Below are 19,133 nucleotides of genomic sequence, written 5' to 3'. Positions count from 1 at the left end.
AAATTATGGAAATGAATCACAGTTGTAATAATTGTCAGACATGTGTCCATTCAATGATCAATTAAAATATTTATCGTAATCATATCATGCAATGCATTTTAGAATTGATTGATTGATTGATTCACACATATAGGATCACCCGTTACAATGAAATATATTAGAAACGTGAAATAAAATAGCAAGGCTTTCAGGTGAATGCACATACAGTATAAGCTGGAGAAGTTTCGCAGGCAACATAATAGATATAAAACTATATTCTGCTGATAATAAGATGACGATGCGGACAAATAAGTAATACATTTCTAAAATAATCAAGCCCATTGATAAAAGCTTAGGAAAACTGATAACCTCATGTCATAATAAAAAAGTCAACATTACAGAGGCAATATCAATATTACACTGAGTAAAACAGGGTACAATTGAAAACATCTAGCCAAAAGGCGTAAAACTTGCGTAATAATCGAAATAAAATTAATACTGGTTAAGGATATTATCACGGAATTTTATTTTCAAAAGCATTTTGGAGCAACCTTATTTGAACTCGATTCGTTAAAATATTTGACACAACTGAAAACGAAGCCGCTTTTTTCTATTTCTAAACGAACAGGTGGTAAGTTAAATCGAACGCACCTGCTTGGTGTTTTAGGAAAGTGTTGGGTGGTGTGTGGGGGCAAATTTAAAAAGACGTTCATCATGGAAAAGTGTTCTATTCATGAATTTTAAAAGCTGCACTCTGAGCACATCGTCAAGTTTTAAAATTTTCCACTGCCTATAAGGACAATGCATAGAAAAGCATATTTGATGAAGGGAAAGGTAGAACATTTAATAAAGCACGCAAAACTCCTTGGGCTTTACTCAGTCCCTGGCAGACGTGGTTAATGTGTTTATTGAAGGATGTCTTGAAGGATGTTTATTGAAGGATATCTTATTGAAGATTAAACCAAGATATCTGAATAGAATTCATCGACCCATTGTAAGGTAGTCACATTGAAGGGATGTAAAACGGAAAACGTAAAACGGAAAGGGGTCTGGGAGTAAAAAGCATCAACGTGGCCTTGTCTGTATGTGCCACTAGCTTGTTTGCAAGGAGCTATCTGGACAGATTCAATGACAGCTCTGATATATTGTCCACGCTTCGTCGTATGAGTTTCTCGAGACATAGAACACGGCGTCATCGGCAAAAAAGCATGTAATTCACAATAAAAGATTAGGCGATATCATAAATAAAATATTAAAGAATTGAGGCCATTGTACAAAGCCCTGAGATACACCTATTTTCATGGGCCTAAATGGGGAACTGAACTCGTTTAATGCGACGACGACTCTGTTCGTGAGTTGAGACTGAATAAGTGTAAGGAAAGTCCCCCTAATTCCATAACGGTGGAGCTTACCCTATAGAACTTGGTGATTCACACAATCAAAGGCCTTTTGTAGGTCCAGAAAATCGCAACACAGTATTCTTGAGAGTATTCTTTATAAATTTCTATTCTTTATAAACGGTGTTGATCAGCGAGATCGAAATGACGCTAATCGGCTTCCCTTCGTCATATCGTCATAACGTTACTGGTCATTCCGCGGTCGTTAGTCGTCACAACGTCCCTTGGAGCAGGCTTTGAGCAACACATCAGCAGCTTCAATAACACCCTGGGCTGCCGCATGCTTGATCAACTCGTGCGCCTCTCTAAAACAAGAGAATACAATTTTTTTTAAAGCCATATTTTAATTTTAATTCGTGTAATTGAAATTTACAATATATGATAGTGAAGAACCTACTGCAATATGTATTTATTTCAATAATTGGACGACGTGCCTAATCATATTAGGGCAAAGTTCTGGTTTGAACCTTTTAAAATTTAGTTCAATATTTAAATACAATAAGGAAATTCAATTACCCTGTCTTGAAAAGTTACATTTAAAACTTTTATTAAATTGAGAATTAGATTTTGGCTGTAACTCCTTATATTCTATTATAATACTTGAATTAAATTTCGCGCAGACCCTCGCTTGAACCTGTTTTCAATAAAATTAAATTAAATTCTAAAGGTGAAACCTGGTTTTAACAAATACGATATAAAATGACATTACTTTGTGGTGCAGCCAGGCTCAACTCACTCTTGTGAAATTTAAATAAGATACGGACCTATATACAGGTTTATAAGATGCATAAGTCTAGGGGCCATACTTTCAAAACTCGATAAGTGAACCTAAGTACTTACGCTCTATTTTCTTGTCTATGATTGGTGGATTTTGCTTGAAAGGTCGTCAACGATTGGCTGATGAACTTACGATCTCTTAACTTTTTTTGAAGGTATTGGCCTAGGTCTGTACCACGGCTTAATACTACCTTTATAGGTTATTTGTTAAAACCAAAGTCATTGTCTTAACATACCTTCAGCTTCATATGTTACGGGATCAAGCAATGGAGCTACCTGGGGCCATACTTTCAAAACTCGCTAAATGAACGTAAGTACTTACGCTCTACTTTCTTGTCTATGATTGGTGGATTTGCTTGAAAGGCCGTCAATGATTGGCAGATGTACTTACGATCTCTTAACTTTTTTTGAAAGTATGGGCTTTATTAACATACCCTGGCTTGAGCCCTTTAAAATTTCGTTCAAATGTAAATAAAATAAGGACGTACAATTACCCTGTCTTGAAAAGTTACATGTAAAACTATTATTAAATTGGGAATTAGATTTTGGCTTTAACTCCTAATATACAATTATAATACTTGAATTAAATTTCGCGTAGACCCTCTCTTGAACCTGTATTACATGTAGACCCTGGTTTTGACCAATACGATGTAAAAATGATGTAAGTATGGACACTGATCCACTATTAACATACCCTGGCTTGAGCCCCACGTCCATACCCTGAAGACGCCCCACCGCCAGGTTATAGGAGGCATGCGGGTGCCCCTGCCGCGCCGCCTTCTTGTACCACTCCATCGCGAGCGTATGGTTTTTCTCCACCCCCTTGCCTGCACGGCCATGGTTTCCATTGTAATTTAGTCATACTTTTTAACGGTCTTTATTGGTGAGGATATATTCAAGAACACTGTTATTGTATTCGTAATTTGATGGTTATTGTAATTGATGTATACGGTAATTATCGTTATTCTAATTTACTGATCATTGATGTTATTTCGGATAAAACAGTTGTTTCAGTTTGGTAGTTATCCATGAGAGACTTGTCATAGTTATCATTTAAATGTGATTTCATTAGTGGGCTTAGGTTATTAGAGTTTTTATTATCTGATTGACATTATTGGGCTTTCACTTATTATCGATCTTTTAATTTTATGGTCATTATTGCGATTTCAATAATAAAAGCTATATTAATTTTACGGTCATTAGTGGACATTCGGTTTGATCGTTATTTTTTATTTGATGGGTGATTGATTTAATTTTACTGGGGGGTCGATAATTTTTGCCATAGAAATCAGACGGCCATTAGTGATTTATCGTCAGCCAAGTAGTGCGATGATTATGGCAGGGTTATCGTGTGTCATGCAATTTCAGTACATTATTTTAATTTTTCCTTCGATTTAGTATTATTCTATTAAAATTATGACAAGAATTTTCAACCAAAAATTTGAAAAAAAGTGTGTACAATTTTTGTTAATTTGCTGCAGATTTCTCAGGTAGGTTTATGATCCAAATTGAGGGAATCTTATCTTTGTTATCGACATTTAATTTTCAATGCTTGTTTTCGTTGCTAAAACCTTGAATCGTGTTCTTTGACTTCTTAGTTTCCCAGAGATTCTCAAATCCCAAAATTACTTGAAATTCCGAAAGCCTTCATATCACAGGGATGCTCGATGGATGCATCATGATAGAGAGGCAAGCCTTCCCGTCTTCCTTGCAAATAAAACTCCCCTTTTTTAAACTTTAATACGCAAACTCAATTAAATTAATTTAAACAGATTAATAGAACCACACGAGTGAAGGTATAGTTCCTCCTTGGCCTTCTAGAATTACTTTCTGCCCAATGTGTTTTAAGGATTTTTAACTCGATCGTCACCAAGCATTGCTCCAGGAGAGGTTGACGATAACTACAATAAAATAGATAAATTACATCTGTTTGACCATAGGTCTTAAGGATTAATTCTGTTCTCATTTTAAATTATCAATTAGTTCTAGGTTGATGTGACCTCTTCTTGCTCCCGAAGGAGTCATGCTAATGGACTTAGATCAGGTGCTGAGAGGGTCACATTAGATCTCGTCTCTCCTCTGCCATGTCTCATTCGCTACCTAGGCAGAGTGATATTCTCCTCCATAGGCCAATTCTTGGTTGATATTAATAGTGGCTTATATATTATTCATATGAGAGCCTCAAAATGTAGCTGTTAAGTCGATTTGATTTATTCAATATTCTTAATATTTTCAGAATGTCAGCCTATATATAGTCTATATAGTCTATACCTTACCAGTAAAATATTTAGTCCCCATGCAGTGCTCCCATAAATTTTTTACGGTAAGACAAGACTATGTAATACTTCAATCTACAAAGATATATTAGTATGATTTAATAGAAAACTGAAATTATGTTGTCCTTGATATATGATAATAAATCATTTTTAGGGGTTGAAAACCGAACACTAAACTCACCATGAAGATACTTTTCAGCTGTCATGGCTTGTGCGACGGGGTGACCGTATATAATGTCCATAGAGTTTTGTGGCGTGGAAGTGGAGATGCTCAGTGTGATACCAACCGTAGTACATCATGCCCACTGCGAAGAGTACCAACGTCACCTACAGCAAAATTAAAATATTGAATTTAAACACTAGTAAATTTTCGCCATGTCATTCGTTCGAAATTGTAGAAGCCCTTGCAGAAACGGGCTTTTTGAGACAAACTCAGTCTCTTCTTCATTCAATCAAAATTGAACCTTGCTGAGTGAGATTAAAATTCAGCATTGCCTCTTAACAAGATTGAACTTGAGACCTCCGTGGCAGACGCTTGATAAGCACGTGTGCATAAGAGCCATAAGAACCTACAAAAATGCCCAAGAAAAAAATTATATAAAAGTTGGATTGATAGTAATCATCGCTGAACATCTGTTGCTGCTTTATAACTTTACACGGCGCTCAGACTCGTGAGCGTAACCTCATCAGCGGAAGAAGCCAAGTCTCGGGAGGTCAGCCATGGGCTGGAAAAACACCACGCAATCACGGACGTGGAATTGCCGCGCTCAGCTGAGACGGATTGCCTCGTTTCTACTACGTCTCGCAATAACGACGGTTTCCTGTGTAGTTTTTCTTGCCCATGGATATCAGAGAATTTTTCGGGACGTTGCTGTTGATGCTACTCAGGAGATGAGATGAAGTGATTTATTTAAGATTTTGAGTCGCGCATTGTTTCTCGTTTGTGTTGTGGCCTGCGGCGAAATCAACAGTTGTGAGGTACACTGCAATTAAAGGTGTGCAATCAGAAGCGTGAAAGGTACAAGTACCTACTATGTCTACACAAAGCTAATGAATCGTGCACCAATTTATATTGAATGGATTACTAATCAGTGGAAAGACTGAAGAGACAGAAGACTTCCGACAAACATATTTCATGAACAAACAAACCGTCGGCAATAAAACACCACCATCCAGCTTTTTGGCTCAGAAATAAAAAATTTGTCTTCAAATAAAATATCTGTGCAATTGTAAATATCAAGGATGGAAATTTTGTGGAGTCCAAGGGTTCAGATTACATTACAGAGCTGACGTCTGTGTGCCATTACTCAGAACGAAATTTGTTGAAAGCTTTGTAAACACGCAAAGGAATAACGAAGTCATGCCATTGAAATAGTCTGTTTAATCAGGCTTAGTTCCCACAGTGGTGGCTTTTCTCTGGGTCTCTATTAAGGCTTTGTGAGGCAGATTGTAAGCCTAGTCAAAAAATTTTAACCTCGACATCTCTTTCGGAAATTATAGACACATGAGCGAATGACCCTAAATAACCTATAATCAACCGCAGTAAATTCGTCAGTGATTCCGGAAGGAATGCCGAGCAGCTGCATTACAGGCTGGCCTAACATTGCTTCAATAGCGAGGTAAAAGTATCTCGTTGCATTTCCATGCTGCATGGCATTGCCTAAATTATTTATGATAATCCTATGTCATCAATGAATGCATGGCTTGGAACTAAGTTCTGATTTAAGCACGCATTGGTTTTTATCTCATTTGCATCGATGTGTGAATAATTTTTTCATTTAAACAATCTTATTTGCATATTACCTGATATTATTAGGTCTGCAATGCGTTTACTTCAATATTTTATTTGCCACGATATTCCAATCATTCATCTCCTTTTTTATGCTATAAAATTTATATTATTGATCACAGTTGAAATAAGAATCGAACAAGCATGCTATGTATTATGTTATTGATCACAGTTGAAATGAAAATCGAACAAGTTTGCTATGTATTATATTACTGATCACGTATTGATTTAATGTTATATCAATGATTGAAGTTGATAAGTTGTGATATTAATTTTATTCGTACCATGACGGAAGAAATAAAAAAGATCACCTGTAGAGCGATGCAAGGCCACGAGTCAGGTTTTTTCTTGCGCGCCAGGTATACCTTGCCGCCGTAAGGCAGCGCGTCGTCCCAGTCGGTCGGCTCGTAGCGGGGCAAGTTCGTGCGTCGCGATCGCGCTCCTTTGTACAACAACTCAATATTATATCGATCTTTTACCGTACCTTCAGTTTACATTCACTGCTTTTTAATAAAAAACTATATTTTAGAGTCATATACAACAAATATAATACACAAAACCACGTCTTTCTGTTGATATTATCAATTGTTGGATTTTTATTGATAATTTCAGCATATGAGAAAGACTAAAAATTAGCGTTACCGTTTATTTTTGTTGATAATCAATTTTCACTGAAATTAAACCTGCATCAATTAAGCATAGCTGATATTCCTATTTATCCATTTGACATTTTTATTATTCATTTAACAATTGTACTTATAGCACATATATTATGACAGATATTATATGTAGATTTAATCACTTTGGAGCTATTTGACTTCAGGCAGAATAAAATGTTCTTAGTAATAAGTAAGAAATAAATATTTTTACAACACTTCATACAACACTTCTCTTTAACTTCACTTCTTGTTGTTTGTTTGTTTGTTTGTCTGCTACAAATCTTGTAATCGAAATTTAGCACACTTCTACTTATCCTATCGATCTGAAATTTTGCCCACTTGTGTAAAGTTGGAGACAATGCATGAATCAAATGTCAAAATAAATAATTTTAGTAATAAATTTTTTTTCCAATGTTAAAAAAATTTAAAAATTATTTTGTCAGCTACAAATCTTATAATTGTTATTTAACACAGTTTTACCTGTCCAATTGATCTGAAATTTTGCACACTTTTGTGAAGTCGGAGGCAATGCATGAATCAATTGGCAGAATAAATAATTGTATATATTAAAAAATGGAAAATTAACTTTTTTATTATTCGAAAATAAAATGAGAAATTCATTGTACATCTATAACACTGGAGACACTAGATTATTTAGAAGTGTTGTCTATAAAAAGTAATTTTTTAATGTATATTATTCATTTTTTAATTATACGAAGCAGTAAATGGAAATTCATATTAATGAATTAATACGATTGGATATATACATTACGAATTTCAATAAAATTGCTGAGAACATATAAATATTCTTGAATTTCTCTTCCTTTTCGTGAATAAAATGAATTCTTAATAACCAGTTATGTCGAGATTAGATTGAAAATCTTATTGAACAAAATCCGATTTAAATAGTTCACCAAATAAATTATGATAAGTTTAATGGAATGTGTATCAAAACAATCTCAAGAGAATTCATTTAATTTATCTTTTGACAAAAGGGAGGGGTAGGGAGGGGTTACCTTCCGAGGGTAGGAGGGGGATGCACTCATCAGCGGGGAGGGGGGGGCGGCGTCATGTTGATGCGTGCGGTGCCATGGCCTGATCTGTCAGGGCTGGAGCGAGTCGATGATGTCGGAGACTCTGTGCGAAGTAATTAAAATGTAAACAGATAATTTAACTCGAAATAGTAGCCATGAGATACATGGCTTATAGTATAAAATTGTCGAAAATATCGTCTTAAATCTAGCCATAATTTAAACTATTTTTAATTATTTATAAACAGCAATTTAACTCGAAGTAATATTAATGAGATACATGGCTTATAGTATAAAATTGTCGAAAATATCGTCTAAAATCTATCTATAATTCAACTATTTTTAATTATTTATAACAGCAATTTAACTCGAAATAGTAGGCATAAAATACATTGCTTATCATATAAAATTGTCGAAAATATCGTCTAAAATCTATCTATAATTCAAACTATTTTTAATGATTTGAAGTGTAATTATTTTTAACTTTTCATTGTTATTATGTTTCACGTTGAATGACTTATTAAACGTTGGCGACAGTTGAATTTTGGAGCATCAATATTAAATCACCAGTTCCGCATAAATAGTAAAGTATATTTTGCAATTGAATTTTTTCTAAGGATATATGTAGCAAAAAATCTCAATTGCATGTTCCAGAATCGAGTTGCAAAAAATATCAAGGAAAAAAAAGGCTTCAGAATATCCAAATCTAGAAAAAAGACCTTCAGTGAAATCAATACAGAGTACGACAGAACATATCAAAGTCAAATGCAGTTTATAATACAGAATTTACAAAAATAATGTTTTACTAATTTTTAGACATAAGTAATGACACGTTTAATCATAAAATAGCAGCTACACTAAAAGCGCCAAAGAATCATTTTTTCCTCAGATATCTAATTCTTTGTAAAGTAGAGTAGAAGTGTATCAACGATGTATATTCCCTTATTAACATTACCAACATTTTGTGAACTTTAACGGTAACTACAACCCTGTCAATCCGATTTATAATACCTTAAGCTAAGGAAGGCCAAAACTCATGCAAAAGTTAGCCCCAATACAATAGGACGGATCACCACATTTCTGCAGAAAAACTACCATTTTAGGCACTAATATCAATTTAGAGAAATACGCCATCTCAATAGTCGCCATCTCAACGTCTTAATAGTCAATCAACAGCATGCCATTTCAACTCAGTGGTAGAAGAAGTGAGCGCCGATCTGTAAACGAGCTCAAAAAATCAATCATATCAACCTCTGTAATAATAAATAAATAAATATTAAAAAACTTTTCGTTAGTACACTTTGTTTGTTTATCGTTTATACACTTTGTGAACAATGATACAGAAATTTACGAGCAAAATTATATGGACGTTTTTTATATAAATGGTAATTTTTTAATTAGGCATCAGTTTATCTATAGATATTTATTATAGATATTCATTTTTATTATTATTTTTTATTTTTTATATAATTTTATTTTTTATATAAATGATACTTTTTAAAATTAAGCATCTGTTTATCTATAGATATTTATTATAGATATTCATATTTACTCACCCTTGGGAGGACACAATGCGGTTCCTGGATTAGCGAAACCCTCAAATGGGGCTGCTGGACCAGGAATTTCTGGCGAAGGGATTTGTTGATCCTGCTGTGGCTTAAGACTCCGGGGGACAGAAATTGTTGGTGGGTCCGGAGTCGGGGGAGAGTCGGAGACTTTGTGGCCTTTGCCAGGGAACGAAAGCTTGGACCCGAGCTCAGATTGATTATTTTTCAGTCGGACACCGAGCTTCAAAGGCATTTTTTCTATACTAATCAACTTTAATTTTTTAATCGACGGCAAATTTTGTCCTGAAGAAATAGTTCATTGAATATTTCGTTTAAAATTGGACATTAAATCTTTCGAACTTTAATTATTGAATAACGTATGTTACATTGAATTAGCATTAAATAAAATACCAATATAATATCAGCAATAACATAATCCTTAAAAAATTGAAAATAGCGTGGAAAATTAATGCCACAGTATCTTTTTTTGATAAAATATCATTTATAAACATAAGTCAATAACCTGCACAATAACTGTAAATATATTTCAATTTCTAATCATCCTATAGAAACAACGAAATCCAACATTTAAGAGATATATAGATATATATATCCTCCAATTCAAAGAGTCAGAAAATCGACAATTTATTTCTTCAATTCGAAATTTCGGTATTAAACAGAAGTCAACTCCTGTAGGTTTATTCGCGATTTTTGTACGTACATTAAATCCGAATGCATTACAATATTTGGGAAAAGGCAAACTCCAGAAAATATTTAGAGTTAGTAAAATCTCAGCTGATATTACCGGATGTTACGTAATGTTTCAAAATGATTAAACCAAAAGTAAACACTATTCCCCTGTTGTGAATTTTGAAATTCTAAACAAATGTATTTTACGGACAACTGTGCGGCACACATTGTGCTCTATGGAACGCTGTTAGCGCCGCACTGCCCCGTCGACGTGTCATAGCGAGGTCAGTAACTATGACCTGTGTTGCCCTTGGTAACCTCCGTATACACTATAATGGCTAGGTTTTGTTAGGGTGATTGGTTTATTTTGTTTATTTTTTATAATATCATTGGAATTTGTTTTTATTTATAACTTGTTCATTTTTAGACAACAAATTACAATTGAATATGTTTATCTACGATTATGTACGCTAGTTTATTATATTTAGACCACAAGTGATGAGTAACACGAAACTAAATTCGATTTGAGCATTCCGAGATGGTATTTTGTACAAAAATGAGTGATAAAATTATGTCACAGGCTTGAGATATGATATAAATATCATAGGATTTGATTTTTTGAATCAGTGACTTAATTGAAGTTGAGAAACAATGATCGAAATCTTCAGTTTCCGTCAGGCAACCTTCGTATGACTCTTTTAACATGCCCTTGGCTTTTATTTGCCTCTAACTTCAATATATATTGTAAGTTTCAATAACCAGCACGACTTGAAAACATTTTCAAATTCCATCAATTTCTATTCATTTCTGTTTTTCATTTTCTAACCATTTTCAATTCTATCAATTTCTCTCTCTTCGAGAAGCTTTTTTGCATCGAACTCTGGATTGGACAGATAATAATTCATCATTTCTCCACGAAGTGAGCAGTGGTTCTGCAGGAAATCTTATTAGATGTTCACTGTACACTAGCAGAACTCAGAGATGAATCGCTCTGCTTCCGTAATTTCCGGACCGCCAGGAAGTTCGGATGCTGTTTTATCCCCGAGCTTCTCCTTCAGAATCTCATGTTGTGACAGCGTATATATTCTAGTTATTCTGTTATTATATAGCATATCTCCAACGCATCCATAAGAGAAAATTTTTAACACGTTTCGTAATATAACAAACATTTAAACGTGATTAACGTACATTTAACATAATCTTGTGAAACCTCCATAACCATATTCATTCTTTTTTTACCTTATTTTGGTACAAAACAATGGTATTGCCCAAATTGAGGGACACCATAAGAGCATAATTACGTATAAATTTGTTTGAATTGCTTGTCGCAGTAACGGTGCTAAATTCCAGTCAAGAATACAGGGCATGGTGCCAGTGATTCGTTGGAGTTGAATCGGGAGCATAGTGGTTTTTAGTTATAACGCTGAAGAGCGTTTTAACTTATGATCAATGATAACTTATGATAACTTAATAACAAACGTATTATGATAACTTGTAACTTATGATTATGAAGAGCGTTATAACTTTACTTATGAACGGGTCACGTTAGTCCTGAGCAACGTTACCAGCAATAACCGCCCTATATTGCACGGTCTATTGATATCTTCTGACGAATATTTAAGAAAACATACAAGCTCAGTAATTCGATTGGAAATAAAATTGAACATTGAGGGCTATAGGGAACAAAAGATATATTCAGCCCTCGAGAAACTCCTCATGGTCGTTGCCATTCAACAGATTTTCAGGCCACAAAACTTCATTCAGGTATAAACATTAGGAATTTCCATATTTTTTGCTGAAATATGGGTATTACCGATTTTAATCGCCAAAATTATTGCTCAAATATCGCCGATTCTAACCGTAGCAGAACTATTTCACAGCTTATTGCAGGTCTAGAACACGCAACTTACTCCTACAATATCCACTGTGTTTAGCCGCTCGGCCACCTCTCCAATTTTGGCCAGTACTGTCAATAAAAGCTGGGATCGAACCTGCAACTCAATGCTCCAATTCTGGTACGGTCCAACGTATTTGCATCACTATTGCAGTCCACATCTTATGGGACTATGAAATGGAATTCAATTTCCTGACAATCTATTATTCAGTTTTTAATCCAATTCAACATATATAAAAAGAAAAGAATGTTAAGATTGGCAATGTTCACACTTGTTTAATATTGAAAGGTTTCTTTTGAATATCGCGAACCTACAACAGGAATGCAAGCATCAACATTCGAAATTCTGTTAAATAAAAATTCTCCAAAAAATAATCAATATTTTAATTTTTAACGAATGTCAAATTTGTTAGAAGTACTTAGAATTACTTTCTAAATTGAAGAACTAAAAAGGCTCGGAAAAAGAATTGGCATGAGAACATTGAAATTTTTGGAATGAAAAAATTATCGATGGCTTAATGCGAAAACAAAAACACAAGGGCTGCTAGGAACCCGCAAATATTAGAAGAAATCAGCTACAATAAAAAATATTTAAAGTCGTTTGTCGTGCAAGAAGCTGTTATTTCATCGGAGTAATTAAATACAATTTTCAATGTGATTTATTTCTAGATTTCCATACATTAACAGTGATTTCCTTATTTAGCAACGCTTTTTTTGTTCTGAACATCTAGTATTCATTGATCACCCTGCCCATCTCTGTTACCTTTGGATTAAGTGAAGAAGCTTCCTCTTCTTCAATGCATATTAGATAATCCACCTTTGTTATGAGTTGTCCGAATTCAATCTAGTACTTCTACAGCATATATTAATAATTTGAACACCGCCAGTCGAGCGCTCATCACGTTTCTAGTTCCGTTGTCGTTAACATTTCCATTGTAGTTTCATGGACACAATTCCCTCGATCCAATATTATGTTTGCTCTCTGGGTTGCCGTCTGAAATCATGGCTATGAATTACTGTCGCAGATTTGACGTGTCATGGTCTAGATATGTCGTCGAAACTGTAATTTTTTGAGACCGTCAAGTTTGATTGGAAGATCTAATCATGAGTGCCCTCAGTTGAAATTTGTGCATGATTGTTCTACCATTAGTGATAACGATCCCTAGGGATGTTTAAAATTATTTTTTCTTGCCAATGATATTCATAAAATTTAAATTCACGATAAACTAAAAATTCTGCAAACACAAAGAGGTTTTTGATGATTGAATTTGATAGCTCGAAATAAGCATTCTTCGAGCTGGAATTCACAGGACAACTAAGTGAGCATTTTATTGACTCGTCAAGCTTGAGCTTAAGTAATTCCTTCAGAATTCAAACACAGAAATAGGCTTCAGTTCAAATTTATTAAAATAGATGTTCAGAGAATATGCATCGCTCAATTTGATTAGAACTCGAACAAGCACTGTTATAAAAAGTATTAGTGAAGTGCGTGCAAAAAAAGTGAGTGCAAAAAATTCCAATGCCATAAATCGGTGTTAATTAAGTTGCGTACGCTCAAGAAAAACTCATTCGACTTTGTCCAAATAACGGTGAACTTTTCCTCTTATTTGGATCAACTTGACCCAGTTTGGCATAGAATAAGGGTACGCACACAGTGAAAGCAGGTTGCCAGCGTGCTTTTTACCTGCTCAGGCTGGCGCCTGAAACCATGGGGTAAGCACACAGTGGAAGCAGGTTTGCCCGTGCGGGCAACCTGCTCCAACCTGCCACGAGAATGAACATATGATAATAATGTAGGTGTTCATAGTGAAAACCTGTACGGATAGGCTTCTGTATTCTATGGTTTCAGGCGCCAGCCTGAGCAGGTAACCGGCACGCTGGCAACCTGCCTTCACTGTGTGCGTACCCTAAGGACCTATCAGTGCTATACGCAGCAAGTGTTACTATTTGGACAATATGACCCATACATTTATATGAGTGTATGTAGCGCATACAGATGTTTTTAACAGAGAGGAAATGGAACGGACTGAGTAGAATTTTCTTGAAGGAATCAAATTTACTAGTGAATTATCACTTTTTCTTCAGTCTATAAATGAATATACAAGAAGAGAATGGACAGGATATGAGGCCAAATCAGTAATGTTCATAAACGCACAGTTATTCCACAACCTCATTATATTTCAATATATAGAACTCAACCTCATAATTTTCTTGAAGAATGTTCTTCTTGTGAGATGTTTATTTAATCACAATTACGACTATCGTTCAAATCATGAATTTAGTATGACTGTGCGGAACGTGAGCCGGCCTTGAGATATACCTACTGATCTCCAACTGTGAGCCATCTTCTCTCCATACATTTATCTCCATGACGAAAATCCTCAAAAGCTTTTCACCCCAAGTTCTCTTCTCCAACAATCAATGAAGAAACTCCCAAACTGACTTTTCAATTTAAAACTTGAAGCTCATTAAAATTCCCGGTTTGAGTTAGAAGGGAACCATTCCGAAATTCTAGGCTGGCGGTCATTTCTGCAAACTAAACATTGCCACGAAACCCTCGGACACGGTTTCCAAGGTTTTAAATCTAAATATTTGTTGTTAATATCTAAATACATCTAGTTTTTTTATAAAGTTTTATGAAATTTTCAGAAAAATTCTAGCTAGGACTTACTGAATTTTACTCCAAAAGTCTACTATACATCTTTCTAGTGTCATGTGGCCAGTTTGATTGTGAAGCTCAACAGTTCAATTCAGGCCCGCTCAGCTTTGAGTTCTGAGAAGCTCATCGAAACTTCCTCCATAAAAGATTCCACTTGTCAGAAATGAATTTTTAATAAGCATTCATCAGCTCATCCGAAGAGTTGGTAGCGCGACGACGGTTGCGTTTCATCCGAAGAGTTGGCAGCGCCACTCAAATTGCAGTTCATTAGAAGAGTTGGCAAAATTGCTTCAGTCATCGCTCACTAGGAAAGTTGACGGCTCTGCCACCGTCACAATTATTCATCTGCAGGCCAGCGGCACAGTGCAGAGGCACGCCAGCTGCAGAATATCCTGTACTATCAACAGGAAGAGCACCTCTGAAATTCGGTAATATGGCACATGGCTTAACACTTGCTCAGTCTGAGCACAGCAGCGATATGTATCAGCAATATTCTGAGCACATAATGAGCTGGACGAACTACCACTCAGAACATGTTAGGAAATCGCGAGACTTACTTATTAATTTGATCTTAAAATGCATTGTCAAAGCTAATTCAGTCAAAGCGAAACAGGAATTGGTAACACTGACTAATCAGAGCACAACAGAAAACAGTTATTTGGTTAAGTTCAATCAATATGCAAAATTAAATAAAAAACGACGTCTGCTCTGTGCAGACCGTACTATTCTGTGATTTGAAATTTCAGTCTATCAACTTTCAAGCATTAACCAGCATTCTATTAATTCTCATAAAAAGAAATTTTTGTGTTAAAAACAGCATATTAAAAATTAAAATATTGTATTTAATTATTGGACCATAAGTAAAAACATAGAGTGATAGATATGACACTGAATAATTCTTCCATAAATAAGATTTTGCAGCTTCAGCATTTTCAGTCAGTGGCTGACATTACTGACTTGATACTGCACTGTTAATTAGTTGAAATATGGAGAGTTATGCAAGATTGCCTTCGGTGTCTTCATTGGATGTCATTAAGATTCAATGAATACATTAGTAGATCTAAATTGGGCCGTGAAATGATCACCCTGCAGAATTTCGCACGCTCGAAACGGCGAATGAAGTGACTGATTTTATCTGCACTACGATATGTTGCTCTAAAATAAACTGAGAGACGAACGCCAGCAAGTTTTGAATAAATAAATGGAAGAATATTTTTGTGCTTCTTCGTCAAATGGTATGTACGTTAAATAGCAAATTATTAATCAGAGTTAATATGTGAACTACCAATTACATCAATTTATACAAAAACCTTTATTAATCATTAATTTGAACTCAATTCAATTCTGTTCCAGCCATCCGATGGACTTCTATCGCGTGTCTTTGGATTTGGATAGTGATTTATGATCAGTTTTAGGAATTTTTTAAAAAAGAATTCGTTGGTAAGTGCGGAAATGTGACCACCGAACAAACCTAGTAACGCCTCAATTAAGAAATTCTCGCACGAACTATACAATTCATAGAAATGGAAAACCTGTAATAAACTCCCTGTATTCATCATCATAAAACTCAAGGCAAGTTATTGATATAATGCAATAAAAGAGGTTAAAATATATTAACAGGCCTTTGATCACCAGTTGTAAAACTTATATTAATATATGCGTATAATTGGAAAAGTTCAATAATTGAAATTTCGTATTTTTACCAGGAAATACATGAAATCAACAATGTTTACAAAATTATAGAATTATCCTTCAAATTAAAATTCCTTACATTACATTATCTGTGTCATCGCTGTGGTTAGGACTAAGTATCAGCGTTCAACATTTTGACAATTTTGACGAAATTTTTCGAAAAAGAAACGTATGTTCGTTAGAATAAAAGTTGCAAGAAACAATTAAATTTTTCCGCTTCATTTCTAGTTGCAAAGAAGAGGACCTATCATCACAGTTTGCATTAACGACTAATAGTATAACGACCACATTTTCCCGAATAAAATCAGACCATTTACCTCCCATCAAAACCTGACCATTTACCCCCGATCAAAGCCTGGTCATTTACCACAATCAAAACCTGCCATTTACCCCAGATCAAAACCTGGCCATTTACCTACGTTCAAATCCAAACCATTTAACCCCGATCAAAACCTGGCCATTTATGTCCGATCAAATCCTGGCCATTTACCCTCGATCAAAACCTGGTAATTGGCCCCTGATCAAAACCCGACCATTTACCCTTGATCAAAACCGAGCGTCCTAACATTTTTTGCTACCACCTTCCGTAAAGTTTAGAAACTGTTCGTTACTATAATAACCTATAGCGAGTGTAACGATAGGAGATGCTTCTTTGAGATACATAATTGATTTGAATTTTTGAAACACTTTCCAGAACCTGGGTGCTCACCTTTATTGATCAACACAAAGCTATAAGGTAATACGTCTCATTGAACCATTTTTGAAACTCTGCAAAGGGCATATCATAAGTAATGTAATCAGTACGAATATTATTCATATCGACGCAAGATAACTCGAATAGAATTAATAAATTTCAATCCGTTCTAATGGTTTGTCCTGTTAATATATGATAGTTTTGGGATAAGTAAATTGAACAACAGTTATTGTGTCTTCCGCGTGTGTAAAAACTATCAGCAGTATTCTGACACTTTTCAGGAGCAATATCATCAAAAATGTACTAATTTTTCTTCCGAGGACCTATGTCACTCAGATCAGGTACCAAAGAAGTGTTATCAAAGTATTCGATAACACATTTTTGTTGACGTCTTTTAGGTAAATTTTCAAGATATTCTTTAAAACTGCCGTAGCCTAGGGAAAATAAAAATCAATGATTGCAGATGCATAATATCCCTCATCGAAAGCATTCTTCAACAACTTGTTGAAGAACACTTCAACAAAGCGTTCATCAATATTCAAGCTGACAAGTTGACTGTTATAAAGAAAAATATTGTTGAAATCAATCAAGTTCTCAATAACAACTTCAGTTGCTTAGACGTTTTTCCGCAGTTCGATCTTCCAATTATGAGACACTTAAAACTTGGAGGAGGAAATGTAAAATGGTTCTTCTGTTTATTTTTATTATCACCATTCCACTTACAGAACTGTGACGACGTTGGGTTCAATTAACTGGTATGAAGTTTTTATTTTTATTCAAAACAGTTCAGAATCACGATCATTACTAGGTAGCCTATTAAACTAAGGAGAGACTATAACTATAGAGAGTCTTCTAGAGAGGAGAGGGACTTCGCTCTGTCCTGCCGAGACAAACAAATGACACAAATAAATACACATCGAAATGAACAATACAGAAAGATAATTCAATAATCTAAAATATAGTAATTCACGGACACTTAAAGAAGAGCACTGATCCAAATTCACGCGTACCTGAGAATAGCGTACTGCAGCCTATAATAGCTCAGTCAGCCTCACGAGGAAACCAGAGACAAAGTGCTTCAACTTGACTGGCTAGGCCTTACAACAAGTACTGTTCCGACAAGTAGTGCGGATAACCTTCTTACAAGAACATTTCTTTAAAGTATTATTTCTAAACTTCTTTTCAACGTTTTAGCTAATACATTCACTTGGAATATAAGCTGATTTATTTCAGCAGTGAGATGTTTAATATCGTAGCGGATATTATCAACATCAATCTGCAGCTGATTATTATTTCCAGAATTTAATATCATTTCTCATTGCTCATCTGTTATTAAGTCTTACATTTTTATAATAAAATTTGCCAAGCCTTTTCCCCTCAAATGATGTCTCGAATGACAACAGCGTGTAAATGAGTTACCCTCTACTGAGTTTAATTTACTTCCGTCATGAATAACTTCATATTTTCGAATATATTTAATGGGCTCATCAGAATTGACAAGATGAAATGACTCTAATGAACCAAACCGTTTAATGCATTAAGTAGAGTGACTTATAAATCTTTTGTTTGTCAGTTATTTCACATGGCATATTAGCTCTAATTTTTAAAACCGAGATTATCAAAGGTATCGATCACTTTTAGAGGAAGAGTTTTGAATGGAATCCAACAGCGAAATAACATATCGAACCAACTAAGTTAATTCAATCAAACAGTGGTACAATGCCAGCGTAATTATACCGTTAACTAATACATGTCATTTATCATCGTCGCCATTCCCTGCAATCATATTTATCTCATTCGTATATAATTCATGGTTATCACTTTGGATATTATACATTGTTTTATATATATTCTCATTATTCAATGTTCTCATATAATAATCTATGGTTGTATTCCTGTCAATGACATTTCTCTTTATATACTCTAACAATCCGCTGCGTCCCAACGACGCGGCAAAGTGTCTAACCAGGCAGGCTTATCACACGAGCAGTCGGCGGAAGCGCCTTCAGGTGCTGTGAGCGCGTCGAATTGAGAGCTTACAAATTAATG

General features: G+C 34.9%; 1 protein-coding gene and 1 pseudogene across 1 annotated transcript; both read right to left on the bottom strand.

The window, feature by feature from the left end:
- Positions 1–144: 144 nt before the first annotated feature.
- LOC108665152 lies at positions 145–7,646 on the bottom strand (annotated as a pseudogene).
- Positions 6,608–9,732, bottom strand: LOC108665153 (splicing factor, proline- and glutamine-rich-like). The gene is made up of 3 exons (XM_018151878.2): positions 9,465–9,732; positions 7,894–8,014; positions 6,608–6,660 (listed from the first exon to the last, which is right to left on the bottom strand). The coding sequence occupies exons 1-2, from the start codon at positions 9,706–9,708 to the stop codon at positions 7,923–7,925; spliced, it is 336 nt and encodes a 111-aa protein (XP_018007367.1). The 5' UTR covers positions 9,709–9,732; the 3' UTR covers positions 6,608–6,660; positions 7,894–7,922.
- Between the last annotated feature and the right edge of the window lie 9,401 nt (positions 9,733–19,133).

The sequence above is a fragment of the Hyalella azteca genome, unplaced genomic scaffold (assembly GCF_000764305.2).
Source record: "Hyalella azteca isolate HAZT.00-mixed unplaced genomic scaffold, Hazt_2.0.2 contig1851, whole genome shotgun sequence".
Lineage (NCBI taxonomy): Eukaryota > Metazoa > Arthropoda > Malacostraca > Amphipoda > Hyalellidae > Hyalella > Hyalella azteca.
This window is presented reverse-complemented; position numbering and strand designations above follow the sequence as displayed.

Excerpts from the sequence above, each read along its gene's own strand:
- LOC108665153 (XM_018151878.2), bottom strand. The coding sequence starts at position 9,708 with ATGCCTTTGAAGCTCGGTGTCCGACTGAAAAATAATCAATCTGAGCTC. Across the intron at positions 8,015-9,464 it reads CGCATTGTGTCCTCCCAAGG|AGTCTCCGACATCATCGACT; the intron begins GTGAGTAAATAT and ends TACTTCGCACAG.